Raw genomic sequence first — 19,523 nt, 5'->3', positions numbered from 1 at the left:
TTTTTACACAGAAACTTTTATTCTCACTGACATCTGTACATCCAAGTTGCACATTAAAGTCTCTGATGGAGCTGGAGCATGGGACCACAAATGCCTGGTCTGTCTCTACTGTTTTAAAGAGTTTATGCCTCAAAAGTAGACAGGAAGTTCGTGACTATTTCCTTCAACTTAGCTTCAGTCTGGTCGGAGATCTTCCCTTCAGTCCTGTTGGAAGAGCTGAGTTAAACTTCTGACACAGGAATAGGTATGTGGCCAATATCTGCCTACGGCAAAGGCACTTTACCATGAACAATTTCATTTTTAACAAAATTAGCAAGATGAGGCAGGAAGGTACATGACAGAAACTAATGTTAACACCCCTTTTCCTTAAAAAGTCCAGTTTAAGAACTAAGGTTTGTCAGCAAATACTTTTCAGAACAGCTGTAAGTAGTTCTACAAGGCTATGCCTCAGAGATGGAAGGAACACAGCTGCCTCATGACACAACAAGCTAGGACCAGTTCACAGGACAGGACTATGGAAATACTCAATCCCCAGCAGCAGGAAGGCAATGAGCAGCACTTGGTCCGCAGTATGGGGACCTGATTCAGTGATTTAAGTATCTCATTTGAGGAGAGGTATGCAAGTAGGTTCTTTCTAAGCATCAGCTGGATGTTTTAAGTCAAAACTGGATGTGTGAAGCTGTCCTTTGGACAGCAGCAGAATGACAGCTGGAAGGCTGATTCAACATCCAGTTCTGGTACAGGCAGCTTGAGGCCTGATGTTCTACAATACACTAAATTTAAGAGTTCAGTGACTATGATGTGCACTCCAGCAATCAAGTAAATAACCCTCGAAATGAAGTAAGAAAAATCATACCTGATTGTGGAGAGGAGGGCCTGGTGCTGGCTCAGTACATGTGCTAGGAAAGCACTCTCGAATTTAGTGATTTTGCTGGGCTCCAGCTTGTCCAAGTGACCTCTTACACCAGCATATATGACTGCAACCTGTTCCTCAATAGCCATGGGAACTGCAAAACAGAAAGCATTCATGCCATTCCTAACTCTTACATTGGGAGACATCAGTAATAGACAGTCCTTCTTTGAAGATCAACTGGACATAAACAACATGGTTCCAATAAATCTACAGTTACTACATCCACAGTAAACACTGCCAACCAAGACCAGCCTCACAGGGGGAAATGCAGGCTTGTTACATCCAAAACACTCACCATACTGTCCTTGTTTGAGCAGCTCTGTCAGCCGTACACCACGGTTCAGCAGCTGTTGTGTGGCAGCATCCAGATCAGAGCCAAACTGGGCAAAGGCAGCTACTTCACGATACTGAGCCAACTCCAGCTTCATGGTACCTGCCACCTATAACACAAGGTCAGACCGAGTTTGACCACCTCTTAAATGTATCTGATAGTTTGTAGGTTATTTTCAGCTAACAGTTGTCACAAGTCAGCTTTGCCTTGCATACCAGGCAAGTCAATCTCAAGATTATGGCAGATGATTATATGAATTTCTGGATATCACACTGTCTGCTTGGCCTTTTAACACAAGCATGCTACTCCTCCCTAAAATGGTTTTAAACCATTGGATATTAAACCTAATTCCCTATCTGGATTAAAGGCATGAGGTTAAGAGAGCATCCTCTATTTCTAGTTAGATCAGTACTCAGTTCAGCATACTGAAATTTAACAGTTCTGCCTATTTGTACAGATACTATTTTCTTTCTCCACAGGCAATGGAAAAATGAGATTCACAGATTAAAGACATTCCCAAGTCTGTTCTTTTATAATTTCATAACGCTAAGAAATCCAAGGGTTTTTTCCCCCTCTCCATTCACAGCTCTTGAGAGTGAAATGGGATGGAAAACCTACACACTCCACATTGCTAGTAAGAGAAGGAGTAGCAGCTTCATGCTTACCTGCTTCATAGCCCTGGTCTGAGCAGCAGAACCTACACGGGATACAGACAGACCAACGTTGATGGCTGGACGGATACCTTTGTAGAACAACTCAGTTTCCAAGAAAATCTGTAGGAGAAAAGTGTTTTATTTTCTTGGTCATAAGCCCGAAGTCTCCTCAGAGACCTGTCAGTAGGTTACACAGAAGTACTGGCAGGTGAGCAAGTCCTACCTGTCCATCAGTGATGGAGATGACGTTGGTTGGAATGTAAGCAGACACATCACCAGCCTGAGTTTCAATGACAGGCAAGGCGGTCAGAGAGCCACCTCCAAAGGAATCATTCATTTTGGCTGCTCTCTCCAGCAGGCGAGAGTGCAGGTAGAAGACATCACCTGGGTAGGCTTCACGACCAGGTGGACGACGCAGCAGCAGAGACATCTGACGATAGGCAACAGCCTGTGTGGTATAAAGAAACCTCTCAGACTTTAGTAGCTCCTAAGTTTTGAATTTCTAAACTTGAGGTGATCTTACAGCTGCAAGTACCAATGCTAGACTATGAGGCCTATAAACAATGTTTCCTGACCTGTTTGGATAAGTCATCATAGATGATTAATGCGTGTTTTCCATTGTCTCTGAAGTATTCCCCCATGGAGCAGCCTGAATAGGGAGCCAGATACTGAAGGGGTGCAGCATCAGATGCTGTAGCAGACACCACAATAGTGTATTTCATGGCATCTGGAAAGAATGGGAAACACACAACACTGTAAGCACATAACCTCATCATGCCTGCAAGCAGCAAATCCAATAGGCATGTGAAATACTAATTGTTGAAGCAAGCCCAGGCAGCATCACTACAGCGTCACACAAAAGACCACCATACTATACTATCACTAGCTCAACTAACCTAAGTTAGGTTGATGGCTGGTAGAGTTAGGTTACAGCTGGACTTGATCTTAAAGGTCTTTTCCAAATAGAATGGTTCTGTGATTCTGTCTAAAATTTGAACGTTTTTCCCATTTAAAATAACATTTAAACTTCCACTAAGGAACATTTTGGTTCTAGATGTAACTCAGTCTGAGTCCATGTCTTCCTCATTGCTGCAAGGCAATACTACCCTTTGTTTCATAGTTCCAACTAAATTATTGCCATTACACTGGGGGGTGTCTATGGAGGGGGAAGGATCACCATTTCTGAAAAGATGCTACTACTGAATCCCTTACATTTGGGCACTAAATTTCTAACTGCCCTTCACACCGACTTGCACACATGAAACAAATGCCAAGTCCATAAATACTTGTAGGCCACAGCTTGTCATCAGGCCTGCCTGACTGCCTACAGGAAGCTCTCAATTCTGCAGCAGAAGAAAGGGGCCGACTTTTACAGAAGCAATTCAGCAGTCTAGGGGCCTCACAGCATCTTCTAATGTGATGTAGCAAGCAAAACAGTCCTTTTTGCATGGATACACAGAAAGATTTTTTGTTCACAAAAGTAGTTCACTCGTTTAACAAGAAATTAGAGGTCACAGCAATGTTCAGCATTATAGTGTGAACAGGATGTCACTAGTTGCCAGGCTCAGTCATCTTCAAGTATCTGTACCTGCATCAGTAAGCCTCTTCACCAGTTGAGCAACAGTAGATCTCTTCTGGCCAATGGCAACATAGATACAGTACAGCTTCTTTTTCTCATCTGTTCCATCATTGAATCTTTTCTGGTTGATGATTGTGTCAATTGCAATTGAAGTTTTCCTGTGTAACACGGAGATTGTTAAGTTAAGCTGCTGATGGCTCTCCCAACCTCTAGGCAGCTCTGTGTTCAGCTTTGTACAGCAGAGCACACTGTACTTGAGCCTGTTTTAGGAAACACTTTTAGCTTGGGCATGGAACTTACCCAGTCTGCCTGTCACCAATGATCAGCTCGCGCTGGCCACGACCAATTGGCACCAAGCTGTCCACAGCCTTAATACCAGTCTGCATAGGCTCACGTACAGAGATTCTGGGAATGATCCCAGGGGCCTTCAAGCCAACTCTTCTACGTGTCTTAGACGTAATAGGGCCCTTAGAAAAGAGGATACAACCTGTTGTAGTCTGCATCACACGGATACAGGCAGAGGTAGTAAACATGAAGGTACACTTACCTTCCCATCAATTGGATTGCCCAGGGCATCTACAACGCGGCCCAGCAGCTCCTCCCCAACGGGAACATCCACAATGGCACCAGTCCTCTTCACAACATCCCCTTCCTTGATCAGTCTGTCATTGCCAAACACGACAACACCAACATTGTCGGGCTCCAAATTCAAGGACATGCCCTAGGACACAGACCACATTATGCTGAGAAAACTCAAACCAACAGTTACAAAATTTTGACAGTTCAATACTGGTATGATTATTCTACCGTGTAGAGCATCCAACATTGTCTTATCTCAATCTTACTTGTAACAATAGCCTGTACTCTGCTTTTATGTACAACCCATGTATGTTGTTCCATCCTGGTTAAAGAATAACCCTAAGCCTTGAGCTTACTACGTAACTGCACTCGCAGCAGACTTAACATTTCAGCCAACTTTCTAAAAAGAACAGAAAGGATAACCACAGTCCAAATGTCTCTCACCCCTAGGAATTAGGAGAAGGGAAAAACAACAGCTCCCTCTCTGCCCAAGGCAAGCTAGGTCATTAAAATCACTGAAAAAGATGTTGCAGGACTCTGGGAATAGTCAAGACAGCTTTTTAACTCTAGGACTGTAGAATGTCAGAAACTACACACTGTGCTAGAGTCAAGAGGCTATTACTCAACAGTGTAACAGAAACACTAGCCTGAAAGCAAATAAAACAAAATCCAGTGACACATTAGTCTTAATACTTCCTAGATGAAGACAAATAAGCTCAAATATTGGCCAAGACCCAGATACTGAAATCCAAGCTGTAAAAATTCCAATAATGTTTGGGTTTTTTTGTAGAATTATTACTCTGAAGGGTCTATATGGGTAACTCCAAGTGCAGCTTCAGGTTGTCCTTAAAAAAAAAATTACATTTCTAGGTTGAAGACACTGCTTCACTGAAAGCTTACCTTCAGTCCAGAAGAGAATTCAACCATTTCTTCTGCCTGGACATTCCTCAGGCCATACACACGAGCAATACCATCACCAATTGAGAGCACACGGCCAGTCTCCTCTAGTTCAGCAGAGGTGTCAGCTCCCAAAATACGTTCCTCAAGAATAGAGGATACCTCAGCAGTGCCTGGAAAGAGGCATTTCAAACCAGGTTTAGCACATTGAGGTGCAGTATGGAATCAGTAAGCTTGTAATGAATTCACAAGCCAAGGTACCCTTTTGCAGGTATGCCACAAGCTAAGGCAAGCAACACTGCCTTACACAGGATGCATGCAATAACTAACAGCTTCTGTATTCACAGCCAATAAAAGTAGCTTCTACTAATCATTATGAGCCAGGATCAAAACACTGATGGCTGTTTACTTGTCAATTCCTTCCATTACGTCCTCCACTATTAGCCCACTTTCCCCCTGGAAAGCAATTAAATAATTAGCCTTAGTTCAGAAAAAACAATATGCTAGTTCTGCTTGCAGAGCATTTACTTAAGACTTGAGACATCAAAACACCCTGTCAACTGATCTACAATGCAAGATCCAAATATATTTAAAGGAACTGAATACATTCAATACATTCAATACTGAATATATACATTCAATACTGAATACATTCAATAAATGAAGCTGTACTCCTCAAATGTGTTTAGCAATGCACCTCCAAAAACTTTCCTCAGGTAGGGAATAGTGAAATAATACTGTGAAACTGTTATTTCCTAATACCTTTAACCAACCTAAACCACTTCAAAAATTGTACACGAGACAGTACCAAAAATAGAGCTCGCCAGCACCGCTGCCTTCTCTGGCCAGCAAGATGCTGGCAGCAAAAACGATATGCTCAAGGACTCAAGGTCAAACACAGGCAGGCCTGGGAAAGTCATCTGTTCCTTCACACTTACACACAAGGGAGGAAACTGGAATTTGAAGCATTTTTCCAGATGATTCTACAGGAGAATTGATCCTTGTGAAACAGGTAAGCTGTATAAGCCTGACATGTCACCACTCCTCCGGGTTGGCCATAACTTGAACAGTTATTAAGTAAAATCTTCTGGAAATGACTGTGTAACCGATAGCTCACTGTTAAATACTGTCAGTACATAAATGTCCTCAGGTATTTTATCTACTGAAGCACAGATACCCTTCACACTCCATATTAAAATCTTCCTTTTTCTCATACAGCAAGTTCTTAAACCACACTCTTTTATTAAGACCTTTCTCAGACTCACCAGTTTTCTGAAGGTGTGTTTTGGAGGCATGGATGTTTCTTGTAGCAACAAATGCTGCACCCAGGGTGTTTCTGGAAATCTAAAATAAGCAATTGCTTCAGTAACGGTGAGAAGTCCTCAATCATTCAAGAAAATGCTAAGAGATAACGCACTGAAAATTTTTATCATTAGCTTACAAATTCAATGTAACTCAGCTTTGAACTGAGCTCCACAGCACTGCATTCACGAACTGCAGTTATGGAACCAAGTCCAGTACTACTAAGCAAGGGCAGATGGCAAAGGAGACTGCTCTAAGTCACTCTCTGCATTCTCCTGCATTGCACTGATGTCACCACGACAGCACTGCAGCAGATCCCAAATCAACACCTCCTCTTTTTTTCCCCCCCTTTGCGCTCAACACCAAAAGCTTCAGACACAAAGTAACCAGTGCATTCTTCGTGGCTCTCTGTAAGGCCGAAAACAAGCTGCGTCTTCCAAGGATTGGCTCTTCTGAGGGAAAAGAATATACCTACAGAATTTCTGAAACACATACAGGAGCAGGAACTAAGATAAATGCGCGAACAGTGCCGTCCTGCACAGCCGTGACGCCGCCCCTCTGAAAGCCCGGGCAGGCCTCTCCTCCGTTCACCTTCACAGGGGACACCAACCAGGAAAGGGTCCCCACAGATTCTGGCCACCCCCGCTTTCACCCCCCACACAAGGCACAACCACAACAGCACAAAACCAGCCGCCTGGCAAAGCCCGGCTGCTCAGATCCCTGGCTCTAGCCGGGATCGAGCCAATTCCAGGCACTGAGCCGGGCCGGCCCGCACCCCGCGGGAGGACAGGCCGCCCCGCTGCCCCCCCTCCCCCCCGCCTCCCGGTCGAGGCCGTCCCCGCTGCTCGGGCCGCCTCGGGCCCGTCACCCACCCCCCCCCAACCCCCACCCCGCGACCCCCGGCCAGCGGGAGGCCCCGCCATGTCACCGCGGCCCCAAGATGGCGGCGCCGGCCCCGCGCGCGAAACGGAGACAGCGCGCTCACCAGGCCTGCCCGCCGCGGCAGGGAGCGGGCGAGGGCGGCAGCCAGGCGGGCGGAGAGCATGGTGAGGGTGAGGAGGGCGGCGGCGGCGGCAGCTGCGGGCAGAGCGAAGCGGGGGAAGGCGACGGAGCGGCTGCCCGGCCCCGCGGTCTGGCCACGAAATGGCGGCGGCGCGCGCCGCCCCTTTTGGCGGGCAGGCCGCGCCCACGGCGGGGCGGGGCGGGGCGCGGGGGGGGGGGGGGGGGGGCGCTACGGGAGCCGCGAGGGGCCGCGACTCCCCCGGGGCGGCGGGGGAACGTGGAGGGGGCGTCCGGGGGGGGCGGTGGGGAGTAAAGGGAGCGGGGGAAAGCGCCGCAAAATGGGGCGTTGGGGGGGGGGGGGGAGACCCCGCGGCGGTGGGCGGCCTCGACGGGGCCGCCCGGGGGCGGGATGGGGCGGGAGATGGCGGCGAGGCGGGGTTGGGGGCGTGAGGAGGGGGTGGGGGTGAGGCGGGAGTCTGTGGGGTGAGGGGTGCGGGGGGTGAGGCGGCCTGGGGGGTGGGGGGGACACCCTGGGGTCTGCTGGGGTGAGGGGTGTGGGGGGGACACCCTGGGGTGTGTGTGGGGGGACACCCTGGGGTCTGCTGGGGTGAGGGGTGTGGGGGGGACACCCTGGGGTGTGTGTGGGGGGACACCCTGGGGTCTGCTGGGGTGTGGGGCAGCCTGGGGTGGGACACCCTGGGGTCTGCTGGGGTGAGGGGTGTGGGGGGACACCCTGGGGTCTGCTGGGGTGTGGGGGTGTGGGGGGGACACCCTGGGGTCTGCTGGGGTGAGGGGTGTGGGGCAGCCTGGGGTCTGCTGGGGTGTGGGGGGGACACCCTGGGGTGTGTGTGGGGGGACAACCTGGGGTCTGCTGGGGTGAGGGGGGGACACCCTGGGGTGTGGGGGGGTGTGTGTGGGGGGACACCTTGGGGTCTGCTGGGGTGTGGGGTGTGGGGCAGCCTGGGATGGGACACCCTGGGGTCTGCTGGGGTGTGGGGGTGTGGGGGGGACACCCTGGGGTCTGCTTGGGTGAGGGGTGTGGGGCATCCTGGGGTGGGACACCTTGGGGTGTGGGGAGGACACCCTGGGGTCTGCTGGGGTGTGGGGCAGCCTGGGGTGGAACACCCTGGGGTCTGCTGGGGTGTGGGGGGGACATCCTGGGGTGTGGGGGTGTGGGGGGGACACCCTGGGGTCTGCTGGGGTGAGGGGTGTGGGGCACCCTGGGGTGGGACACCTTGGGGGTGTGGGGAGGACACCCTGGGGTCTGCTGGGGTGTGGGGTGTGGGGCAGCCTGGGGTGGGGCACCCTGGGGTCTGCCTGGGGTGGGAACCGTTTGTGGCACCAGGGAACAGGCCCGAACGGGTCCTGCAGCGGGGCGCAGGTTATCGGCGCTCTGGCAAGAACGGGTGACCTAAGCAAGCAGGCACCCCCATAGCAAGGTGAGTAACGGTTTATATTCCCTATTCCCCTTATATTCCTAGAATCACAGAATCCTAGGGATTGGAAGGGACCTCAAAAGATCATCTAGTCCAACCCCCCTGCCAGAGCAGGGTCACCTAGAGCACATCACACAGGAACGTGTCCAGGTGGGTTTGAATGTCTCCAGAGAAGGAGACTCCACAGCCTCTCTGGGCAGCCTGTCCCAGTGCTCTGTCACTCTCACAGTAAAAAAATTTTTTCGAATATTCACCTTGAACCTCCTATGCTCCAATTTGATCCCATTACCCCTTGTCCTATCACTGGTCAACACTGAGAAAAGCCTAACTCCATCTCCCTGACACTCACCCCTTACATATTTGTAAACATTGATGAGGTCACCCCTCAGTCTCCTTTTCTCCAAGCTAAAGAGACCCAGCTCCCTCAGCCTTTCCTCATAAGGGAGATGTTCCACTCCCTTAATCATCTTTGTGGCTCTGCGCTGGACTCTCTCAAGCAGATCCCTGTCCTTCTTGAACTGAGGGGCCCAGAACTGGACACAATACTCCAGATGCGGCCTCACCAATGCAGAATAGAGGGGGAGGAGAACCTCTCTTGACCGACTAACCACACCCTTTCTAATGCACCCTATATTCCCTAGTTCACTCCCCTGTTTCCCCACTGGCTGGGTAGTCCAGGGTTTACAGCCTGTCTGACGCGTCTAATTATCCTATAAGTTTCCCCCCACACCTCTTGTTTACACATTCCATTCTATCAGTTTACCTTTTAAGGTATAATTCTGACCTTTCTTGCCCCCTTGGCTGCCTTCCCAATTAACAAAATGATCTATACCTATAGGTGTCATCCTGCCCCGAGGAGCAAGATGGAAGTGGCTTTGTTGGGTCTGGTCTTGGCCATGAATCCTGCTCCATGTTCAGGTGACTCCAGGTGTCATTGGAATGTGCAGATATCTCACTTCTCTTCACCAAACTATTATATTCCTAACACATAGGTAAAAAAAAACCCCCACACTATGCTTCTAACACTAGGGTGCAAAAACAGCACTGCATTTCGTTTCTAACATTTCCCCCCAGGAATCCAGAGACGTTGGTAAAGCGTAGATCCCAGCAAACCTCACTGGGAATGGGAAAGGCTCAGTGAAGAGTCCTCCACTGCTTTAGCACGTGCAGTATCCCACAGGGTGCTCCACCAACGATTCTCACACCGATTATTCCAGTAACCAGTTTAATTTCTTTAGAACTAGCTGAAAAAAAAAAACTGCATTGACTTGAACATCGAAGTCTTGTGCCTCTGCCCTTTTTTGTGTTGGTGGAGAAGCAAGGTGTTTCCTTGGTGCCTGTTCTGAGAGCCAGACTCGGGAGAATTGTTTTCACGTGTTCTTTGTGGTGTGTTTTCCAGCAAGGGGTATGTTTTTTATATGAACAGATGTAAGAAATGACACACCAGCTGCTCAGATTCCAGTCTTTTCCCTTGCCTTTAGGCACGAAGCAGCCTCTCTGGGGCGGGGAGAGGCGCGGGGCCGGGCCCGGGGCGCTGTCGGAGGCCTGGTCCCGCTCGTGCCTTCCCGGCCGGCGTGTCTGGGCCCTGGCGAGGAGGTGAGGAAGGAGCCTCGGGTGGGCGTGGAGCCGCCCGGTGTGTGAGGGAGGGTGGGTGGGTTAGTTCTGGCCCGGAGAGTTCACGGGGGCAGGGCCGGGAGGGCAGGCTGCTTGGGGGGGGTCTGGGCTGGACCCCCCGGCCAGGGTGGGGAGACAGGACGTTCCAGGGACGCCTGAGAGAAGGCTCCGGGTTGCTGGCCCGGGTGGTGCCGGGGGAGGTTTACATTCCTGCACCGGCAGGATGATGGAGCCGACTGCCCGGGGAGGGGGTTGGGTCTGGTAGGGTTAGGTTGTGGTTGGACCCGAGGACCTCAGGGGTCTTTCCCAATGAGAGTGATTCTGTGACGGTGGCTCCTCTGGGCTGGTTCTTGGACGAGGAACAAGCCGGTGTTGTTTGCCTGCCCCTGTCAGCCCTGGGGGACAGGCAAGATGTGCTCCCTGGGTGGGTTTTGCAGCAGTGAAGTTTGGATTCACCCACTTCATCCTCTGCCGTTTACTAGATAACAGCCACAGCTGACTAACCTTGACCTGTTAGCTCACAGCAGGTCAAGGGTCCAGCTCCTGAAGGTCTTGGGAGCTTGAAGTTTTCTGTGTTTCATGTCTTTCTCCCTGGAGGAAATGGCAGAAGGGTGCAGTTCATCCTCTGTCTGAGAGCTCGGCTTTCTCGAAGTGTCAGTTTCCATCTACACACATCTAGTGCTGGTTGCTTCTGAGGACCCTGACCCAGGTTGTCCAGGGAGGTGGGAGATGCCCCATCCCTGGAAACCCGATTCTAGGTCGGGTTGGAGAGGGCTCTGAGCAGCCTGGTCTAGGTGCAGGTGTCCCTGCTCACTGCAGAGAGGTTGGCCTGGGTGGCCTTTGAAGGTTCCTTCCAACCCAAACCACTGGCTGAGTCTGTGTTTGCTGTGTGCATCCAGCTGAGATGCTGGTATGGTAGAAGCATCAAGCAGGAGATGCTGAAAAGAAATGCTTTTCCAAGGGATGAGGCTGGGTTCTGTCCCATCATCAGGCTGCTTAGGTGTCTTCGACAAGAGTTTTTGTTTTGTCAGTGTTCAACTTCCACGTGTTCAATATTTGCCAGTCATAATCCCTCCCCTATCAAGCCTCATGCTCTATTTCATCCATGCTTGTACCACCTGCAGGGCTGGGTGCTGGGGAACAGCCATGTCCAGCTGTTTGGGCAGCTCATAGGCAGCTGTCCTGAGCGAGCTGGGCCCCATCTGAGCACAGAGCCTGCCTTGGGTTCTTTAGGCCACCATCTTGTGGCCCACAGGGAAAGCACAGGGTGTTTGTGCTGAGCCTGAGAGCTGAGATCAGAAACCACAGGTCTCGGAAAGGATTTGGAATGTTTGCAGATGGGACTGCTCAGGGTGGTTAAACCACTGGGTTTTGATTCAGAACTACAAGTTGACCTCAGCAGCCTGAGGCATTGATCAGCCCAGAATGCTCAGCTCTGGAGTGTCCCTGCTCAGCTGGAAGTGTCTGCTACCAGCACACTGGGGCACAGCATAAAGGCAGCTGAGCTTGCTCAGCCCTTCCTTTGGAGGTTTCTCTGCAGCTGTCTACAGAGACTGCTGCTGTTTGCAGCAGTGACAGCTCCCAGTTCAATTCTTGGGCTAATCAGTAGTGATAAGATCCCCAGATCTGGTCGTCTGAGCCATGTTTATCTAACAAGGATGTAGGAAGACTGTTTCATGGTTGCTGATTTCTCTTGTGTTTTCCTTCTGCTAGAGAGTTGTGGAGGCAGAGTTGACCCTAGAAGAGGAGCTAGAGAGCACCCTGGAGGACGCAGGATGATCCAGCTGCTGGGACAGTGAATGTGATGGTGGGTAAAGCTGGAGCTCGTCCAGGAGCCAGAGCAGCCAGAGCTCAGCTCCACAGTCGTGGCCCTTGTCCCCTGTGCAAAGGGCTCCTCACTGGGGTTGCCCAAGGACAACGCCGGGGGACTCCCAGGAGGGCTTGGTTTGTGTGTGGCTCCCAAGGAAGCCCCTTCCTGCTCCCCAGGGCACAAGGCAATGTGCCCAGCTGTGGAGTGAGAACTGATTGCAAGTGCCCCAGCACAGGAGCACAGCCAGGCAGGGGAGCCTCAGGGAAGGAAGCGGTGAGCGCAGAGTGCACCACATCAGCTCTTCCTCAGAATGCTCCCGGACCCTGTGGCAGCTGAGCAGGCAGCACCCTCTGCCCACCTTCCCCAGCCCAGTCACACCCAGACACAGCACTTGGTCAAACAGGCCATTTTGTGATAGCTCTGGAGAGAGGAGAGCTCCCGGCAGCAATGGGCTCTGCAGGAGAAGGAGGGCAGTTGCTGTCCAGGTGGCAAGAGGGAGAACACACGCTGGCCTCTTGTCCCAGACGGAGCGACACAGCAGACGAGATGAATGTTCACAGACCAGGGTTTATTGCAAACAGCTCTAGGGTCTAAACCCTTTTAAATCAACAGGCACCAGCTCAATCGGGCTGTGGGGAAATTGGGATATCAGAACAGGAGGCTGAAGCAACACTGCAAAAGGGACCTTAACAAGAACGTCTATCACGAAGAGTCAAACCAACCCATAAAGCTCTACCATTAAATCCCAGCCACTAACCTAGTAACACCTCTTATCCTAGACCTAGAACACTGCTGACTGGCTTAAAAGGATCCTAAAACCTTACATCTAACACTTAACGAGGAAACACTGCTTGATGTCAAACTAACGAACCAAGAGAATGAGGGAGGGCCTGTAACACCGAGAGGCAAAAAGCAGTTGATAGATGGGGAGAACCTGAGGCAGGCAGCTGGAGAGATGGACTGTCCTGCTACAGCTCTGCCTAATGAACGTCCTTGAAGACGCCCGCTTTCATCTGCAACCCAAATGTCATCTCGATGAGGAGAGTACTTTGGGAAGGGGAGGTCAGGCGGAGCGTGCAGGAGCGCTTGGAGGCCAGCACCTCTGGCTCGTAGTGCCTGAACTGCGGGAATAATTTCCAGCACTCGGCCAGCACCCTGTGAAACCAGAAGTAGGTTCTCTCCAGATCCAGGTAGGGGCCACGGCAGAGGTCGGAGTCCGCGATGCTGGCAGCCCCAAACCTCTGCAGCTCTTCCTCAGGGGAGTGGCGGAAGCAGATCAGGCGCTGTCTGCAGGCGCAGCGCTGCCAAACCCCGATTTTGTAGAAGCCCACGGGCGTCTGCTCCAGGCGGAAGGCTTGTCCGTGGGGTGCCGAGAGGGGAATGAGCACCTTGTAGACACAGCTGCCTGTGCTGCAGCCTTCTGGGGCGTCCAGGATGATGGGTCGCCCCAGCCGTGGCACACAGGTGCGGTGGTACAGTTTCTGGCAGGTGTCCAGAAGTTTGCGCAGCATGTCCTGCACCGCGGCAGGGGAGTCCAGCGAGGCCAGAGGCACCTTCTGCCAGGCTTTGCACACCAGCCTCTTCTGCGGCTTCTTGCTGGGGCTGCCCTCCTTGCTGCTGCTGCTGGCTGGCTGCCTCTTGCTGAGCCGCCCGCAGAGCAGGAGCAGGGCTGCAGCAAGGGCCCAGGACTGCCACTGCTGCAAGGCCCACCAGACAAAGCCGCTCTGCTGCTGGCTCCTCAGATGCAGGGCCTTCTCCTGCCTCTCCACCTCCCGCAGCAGCCGAGCCATCTCCCTCTTCAGCATCTCCTCTCGCTCCCGCATGCGCACGCGCGTCTCCTCATCCAGCCCATCACCCGCTGGCCGTGGGCCCTGGCTGAGGATTAGGGCCCCCAGGGCAAGGAAGAGCAGGGCAGCCATGGTCTGCAGGAGGAGGGAGAGAAGGGCTTCAGTGGGGCTGGCAGGGAGGGCCTGTGCCCCGGCGGGGGCAGCCCCGTGCCCTGCCCAAGGCGCTGCCGCCAGCAGCTGGGCCCTCGGGGCAGGGCCAGAACCCACCCCCCGGGGGCCGCCTTTCTGCCCCGGCCCTGCTCCAGCCCGGCCTCCCCCTGCCTGCGCACTCACCTGGCCAGCTAGCACTGGGGCACAGCTGCTGCTGGCCCTTTTCTAGCTGCCCTCATTGTGATGCCATCGCAGCCACGCCCGCCAACCAGCCCGGCACTGACAGCCCCAAACAACAGACCCCCCCAGACAGGCAGGACGGGGCTCCCAGGGGCTCCCTTTGCAGAGCAGCCACAAGTGTCCCCGAAGCCCCCACCAAACATCCCGTCGGCTGAGCTGAGCCTGGGCTGCTTTGTCCCTGCACATCCCCTCCCGTCAGATGGGACCAGCTCCCTTGGCGCTGGCCTCTCTGCTGCTGGACCAGCCGCTCTGCTCCTGCCTCCTTTCTGACACGCAGGGCCAGGTGACCAGGCCTAGGAGCAGACACTGCCTGCAGAACCTGCTGCTCCTCTCAGAAACTGCAGCTGCTTGCAAGGAACCTCACGGACAAGGAGAATGACTGAAAAGAGCACGGGTTCTATCCTGGCCGAAACCACGACTTTCCACCCCATCTGATCAATGTAATTGGCATCATGTAGTTTGCAGATCAGGGGTCCGTCTTTCTACCTCAAGGGTCGTACAGCCTGTTGAGTTCATTGCCTAAGCTGTAAGATTCTGAAAACGAAATAAAACATGTTTTATCTTGATTTTTCCTGTCTTTATCTAAATGTGGAGAAGTTCAGATTTCAAGTCAAAGCATCACAGAATGCTAGAACGGTTAGGGTTGGAAGAGACCTTCAAGAGCATCGAGTTCCAAGTCCCCTGCATGTCAGGGAGACCTCCCGCTAGTCAGGCAGTGCCCCTTTGTACTCTCTGCCACTTTGCTCACCTGCACATCTCTGACTTGAATTGCTTCCAGATAGGCTGAGGCATTTCCAGCTACTATTACACCAATGTCATACAGGTTAAACCTGTGTTCTAGCTTCATCATGAATTACTTTTTGCTGAAGATTGTCCCCTTTTTTATTTGCCAGTAAAAGCAGTAAAGGGGCACTACAAAACTCTGTGCTTTCTTGTCCCTGAGGACAGCCTTGCTGCTGTGCTGCCTTGAGCCTGAAGAGCCAGAGCCACCCTGTGATTCCAGCCTCAAAGGAATTCCAGGCAGCAGAAGCAGCAGAGGAGATGCACATCCAGCCTAAATGGACCAGGAAAAGGCAACTGAATCGTATCTGAAGATGTAACCAATTGAAGCGCTGTCATTGCTACATCAGTGAAGAAGTACTTGTAAACTGCCTCCCTTTTCTTCCAATTTTGGGGAAAACTAGAATTACAGTACCCTTAACACATCCCTCGTGTTGAGTATTGGCAGTTTTGGGACTCAGAATGACAGGCTGCTGGACCATCTGTGTTCCTGCCTAGAAAGGTTGGACCCGGTGATCCTTGAGGTCCCTTCAAACCTGGCATTCATGGCTCTGTGTTGCCACATAATGGGATGGAGTGGGTGATCTCTGGAATTTCCTGGGCAATGACGCTTAGAAAGGAGTCAATCCTAGAATTACTTGTCCATATTCCCTCTTCTCTTTGTGCCACTGGGAGTGCAAGAGAAGAGAAGCATGACAGGAGAAATTTTTTAAAACCTTTTCAAGCTGAAATGCTGCAACCTGAACACAGTTAGTACACTTTGTACCATGCAGAGATCAGGCAGGCAAGCTGTTTTGTCTGGATCTGGGTCCTCCTTCAGATTGGATTTGTTGTCTTTGATTTCTTGTGAATTTGCTCCGAGATGCAGGAGATGACTCAGGGTAGTCTTTACTGTGTTTGTGTCAGCAGCGTGCAGGAACCCCAGCTGGGGGCCAGGACCCCGTTATGAGAACTGCTATAAAAACGTCACCACAAACAGATTTATGCCACATTATATTCCAATCAAGCAAGGGGGCTGGTGAGTTGCAGCTAAGCCAGAAGTTAAGGATGAGGTTTGAGGTTTCTTTTTTCAGTTCAGGTCATCAATATGCACATGGATGGTGCATATTGATGAATCTAAACCTGGAAAATATATCAACTGAAGCATTATGACCCTTGTTTTTTGGACCTCAGCAGTGTTTATAAGAAGACCTCATTGAATAGTAATTTCCAAGTGTTTATAGGCTGGGGTTTATCTTCTTTGTAACTTTGTGACAAACTTTGTATCATTTTGAGATGTTACAGTTTGCAAATAATTTGACGGTGGAGTTGGTTGCTTTTAAATGAGGCGTTTCTTTCTTATTTTCATAATGCACTAAAAGCAAGGCTTTCATGTATCTTGGTTGTTGGTAGCTACTGATGACACAGGAAGAGACAAAGTTTGTCAGGTGGAGACCTGCATGGACACAAGTCACCACAGCTGAGCAGCATGTCCAGGTAAAGTCAAGTCTCAGACACAAAAGGCTGAGTTGGGAGGAGGGGAATCAACAAACACCTATTAAATTGGGACAGGGACAGAAAGAGAGGCCTTTGCTGACTGACAGACAAGGTTATGTGGACGAGCAACAATCTGAAGGCCTGAAGGGTTGGAAGGGACCTCTAAAGGTCATCTAGTCCAACCCCCTGCAGTAGGAAGGGGCATCTCCAACTAGACCAGGTTGCTCGGAGCCTCCTCAGGCTTGACCTTGAATGTCTCCAGGAACAGGGCCCTCACCCCCTCTTGAGACCACCTGTTCCAATGATCCACCACCCCCATGTTCAAGAACTTGTTTTTCAAAGCTTAGAAGCCTCTCTGCCCTCCTCCAGTAGAACGACAGGCTGAGGCTCTCAGCTGGAGACCTGGACACAGGTGTGTCCCTGTGGGACCTCTGCCTGGGCCACCACAGTCCTCCTGCAACTGGGGGGGCATCGACCACTAATTAAGATAGAATTAATGACACCCAAGCTGTTCAGATGTCACTGTTAACCTTGAATTCAGACACGAAGCAGCCTTTTTGGTGCAGGGTTTTACCTGCTTCCCCTCGGGGCTGCCTCCCGATACAGACAAAACCTCCCAGTGCCAAAGCTGACGAAGCACTGATGGGTTTAGCCGCTGGTAAGGAAGCAAGGACTGTTCCCCTTCCCATGCTGTCCTGATGGGCAGGCTGTGGCGGGCCGGTCCCGGGGGCTCCCGGCTGCCAGGGGCTTCCGCGACTTCCCCCCGACGTGGAGGGGTTTGTGAAGGAGCCCCAGGGTCACACGTGGCGCTGCCTCTCTCGGAGGAGCGGCCGCTGCAGGGCCGGGTTTTAGGGGGGGAGTTAGAATCACCCCCCATCTCAGAAACTGCCTCGAGGACCAAGGGTTAGTGCAGGAATTCACCGGTTTAGGAAGGGTTGACACAAACCGAGGGTGATGTTTAGGGACAATGCAAATGGAAATGGCTACCAGGGGTGTGTATGTATATATATATATATATATATATGTCTGTAGAGTGAGAAGGTGTCCTTTAGGGAGGCAATGCACAAGGTGCTGTGCTCTTCAGGGAGAGGGTGAAGGGCCAAAGGGAGGAGGGAGGAGGGAGGAAGCCCGAGGTCAGTCCTGCTTAAGGAGTGTGTGTGTGTGTGTGTGTGTGTGTGTGTGTGTGCGGTGATGCTCCCTCCGGCGTGTCCCCGAGGCTCCGTTCCCAGCGCTGCTCGGTGGCCCCGTCTGGCCAGGCAGGACCAAGGCCCGTGGTTCCGGAGGGGCAGCCTCTCGGCAGCGGGTGCAGCGGCCGTTGGGTTCCCCTCCAGCGGCCGTTGCTTTCCCCTCCAGGAAGCTGGCAGGGAGCAGAGCCAGAGCTGTTCTTCCTGGGCCCCTCTCCCCAGCCTGGCCTTAGAACAGCAGGTTGGTGCTGAGCATTGGCAGCAAGGAAGGAGCAGAATCTCTCTTGGCACCCAGTGGTTGCTGGCTGCTCAGGGCCGTGGCTCTTGGAGCTCTTCTGAGTTGGAGGGGCAAGCAGCTTTGAGCCACGTGGGAAGAGGAGGAGACTGAAATGCTGCTGGTCATGCCCTGGGGACCTGCATTTTCAGGGACTGAGGAGAGTTTCTCTCAAAGGCAATTTGACAAGTCAGCAGTGGAGCATCAGGTGGTGTGCAAGCCAGTGGTGATGTTCCCTGGAGTGCCAGGTCTTGCTGACTTCCTCCTGCTCGGCTTGCTGGGCCATTTCTCCTGCCAGATGCAAGGTTTGTTAGATAAAGGAAGTCAATTGTGTGAAGTGTGGAGATCATAATTGTGATTCTTCTGATTGTCTGAAGAGCTGAGTCCTGAGCCTGCCCCTTGCACCTGTCCTTTCACCAGCTTCTTCAGTGCCATCGATGATAGGACTTGGGAGCTGTGTGCAACAGAAGCAAAAACCAAGGGAATGGAACTGGAAGTGACCAAGATGAGGAAAAAACTGACTGCAGTGCTGCTGCTGGAAGAGGGTTGAAAGGAGTGAGTCATGGATGGGAAAAGGGAAAGCTGCAGGAAGTACCTCTGGTACCTGCAGCCTGGAACGCTGGGTGTGCTGACTAACCAGGCTAAGCCAGTGCTCAGGGGCGTGACACATCTCTGCTACACAACATGAGGCAGCAGCTGTTAGCAGCCGTGGGCTCTGGACACGCAGCAGTCACAAGAGGCTTGGGGGCCATCAAAGCCATTGTTTTAAAGCAGACATGGCCTCCAAGCAGCTTTCAGATCGGGGCTGGCATCAGCCAGCAGTTGCCTTTGTCTGAAGTTGAAGGCAAACCTGGTTTTCTGACCACATGTAGCATGGGCTGTGTCATCAGAGTGAAGGAACCAGGCAAAACAGGACCCATTGCCAGGCAAGAATTCCCCGGAACCAGAAGTGTGAGAGAGACTTGGGAAAACCAGAACATCTTTGGTCTCAAGTCAGCCCCCGAGAGGATGTGAGCTGAAGTGCTTGGCCAAGCAGAGCAGCCTCAGCCCCTGCCTTGGGTGGGGCTTGGCCCAGATGTTCTCCACAGCCACCTCCCAGTCTAGTGATCTCCTGGTTTAGCCTTTCCAAGTGGTGCTTGTGGCACTGCTGGTGGGCAAGGTCCCAGCCCGTGTGCTTTCTGCAGCTTGGCCTTGGCCCCTGGCTGTGCTCTGAAGCTTGGCTTGCACAGCAGGTCTCTGCTGGAGTTAGGAGATGTGCAGAGGACTGTCACTCTGTGCTTTCCTGCAGATGGCTTCAGCCTTGCCCTTTGTTTTGTCTTTCTTGCCTGGCCTTTGGGAGTCTGGATGTCAGAGCTGTGGGTGTTTCCAGTGGGAGGTCTCACAGGGAAATGCAAGTGCTTCTCCACCCTCCCTTCTGCTGTGGGTTGTGTTGCCTGGTTCAGCTGGAGCACAGCTAAGGTAGCAGTATTTGTGTTCTGGTATTTCTTGGAATGTCACGTTTGTTTCTTTTTGTATC

The 19,523-nt window shown here is 52.1% G+C and overlaps 1 protein-coding gene and 1 long non-coding RNA gene across 5 annotated transcripts; one reads left to right on the top strand and one right to left on the bottom strand.

The window, feature by feature from the left end:
• On the bottom strand, positions 1-7,405 carry ATP5F1A (ATP synthase F1 subunit alpha). Its single transcript, XM_051642873.1, has 12 exons — positions 7,240-7,405; positions 6,218-6,296; positions 4,956-5,125; positions 4,024-4,197; positions 3,777-3,943; positions 3,486-3,634; positions 2,473-2,624; positions 2,121-2,345; positions 1,910-2,017; positions 1,209-1,353; positions 857-1,007; positions 1-204 (listed from the first exon to the last, which is right to left on the bottom strand). The coding sequence occupies exons 1-12, from the start codon at positions 7,297-7,299 to the stop codon at positions 123-125; spliced, it is 1,662 nt and encodes a 553-aa protein (XP_051498833.1). The 5' UTR covers positions 7,300-7,405; the 3' UTR covers positions 1-122.
• A 1,161-nt stretch (positions 7,406-8,566) lies between these two features.
• Positions 8,567-14,859, top strand: LOC127395942 (uncharacterized). Of its 4 annotated transcripts, none has more exons than XR_007891878.1 (5): positions 8,567-8,695; positions 9,531-9,684; positions 9,767-10,288; positions 12,020-12,113; positions 12,729-14,859. It is a non-coding gene; the product is annotated as an uncharacterized LOC127395942 (long non-coding RNA). The 4 variants fall into 4 exon arrangements; XR_007891879.1 differs by having other exon boundaries at positions 8,567-8,842; positions 9,531-9,610; XR_007891877.1 differs by having other exon boundaries at positions 8,567-8,842.
• Positions 14,860-19,523: the final 4,664 nt, after the last annotated feature.

The sequence above is a fragment of the Apus apus genome, chromosome Z (genome assembly GCF_020740795.1).
Source record: "Apus apus isolate bApuApu2 chromosome Z, bApuApu2.pri.cur, whole genome shotgun sequence".
NCBI classification, from domain to species: Eukaryota; Metazoa; Chordata; class Aves; order Apodiformes; family Apodidae; genus Apus; species Apus apus.
Note: the sequence above shows the minus strand (reverse complement) of the source record. Positions and strands in the feature narration are given on the sequence as shown.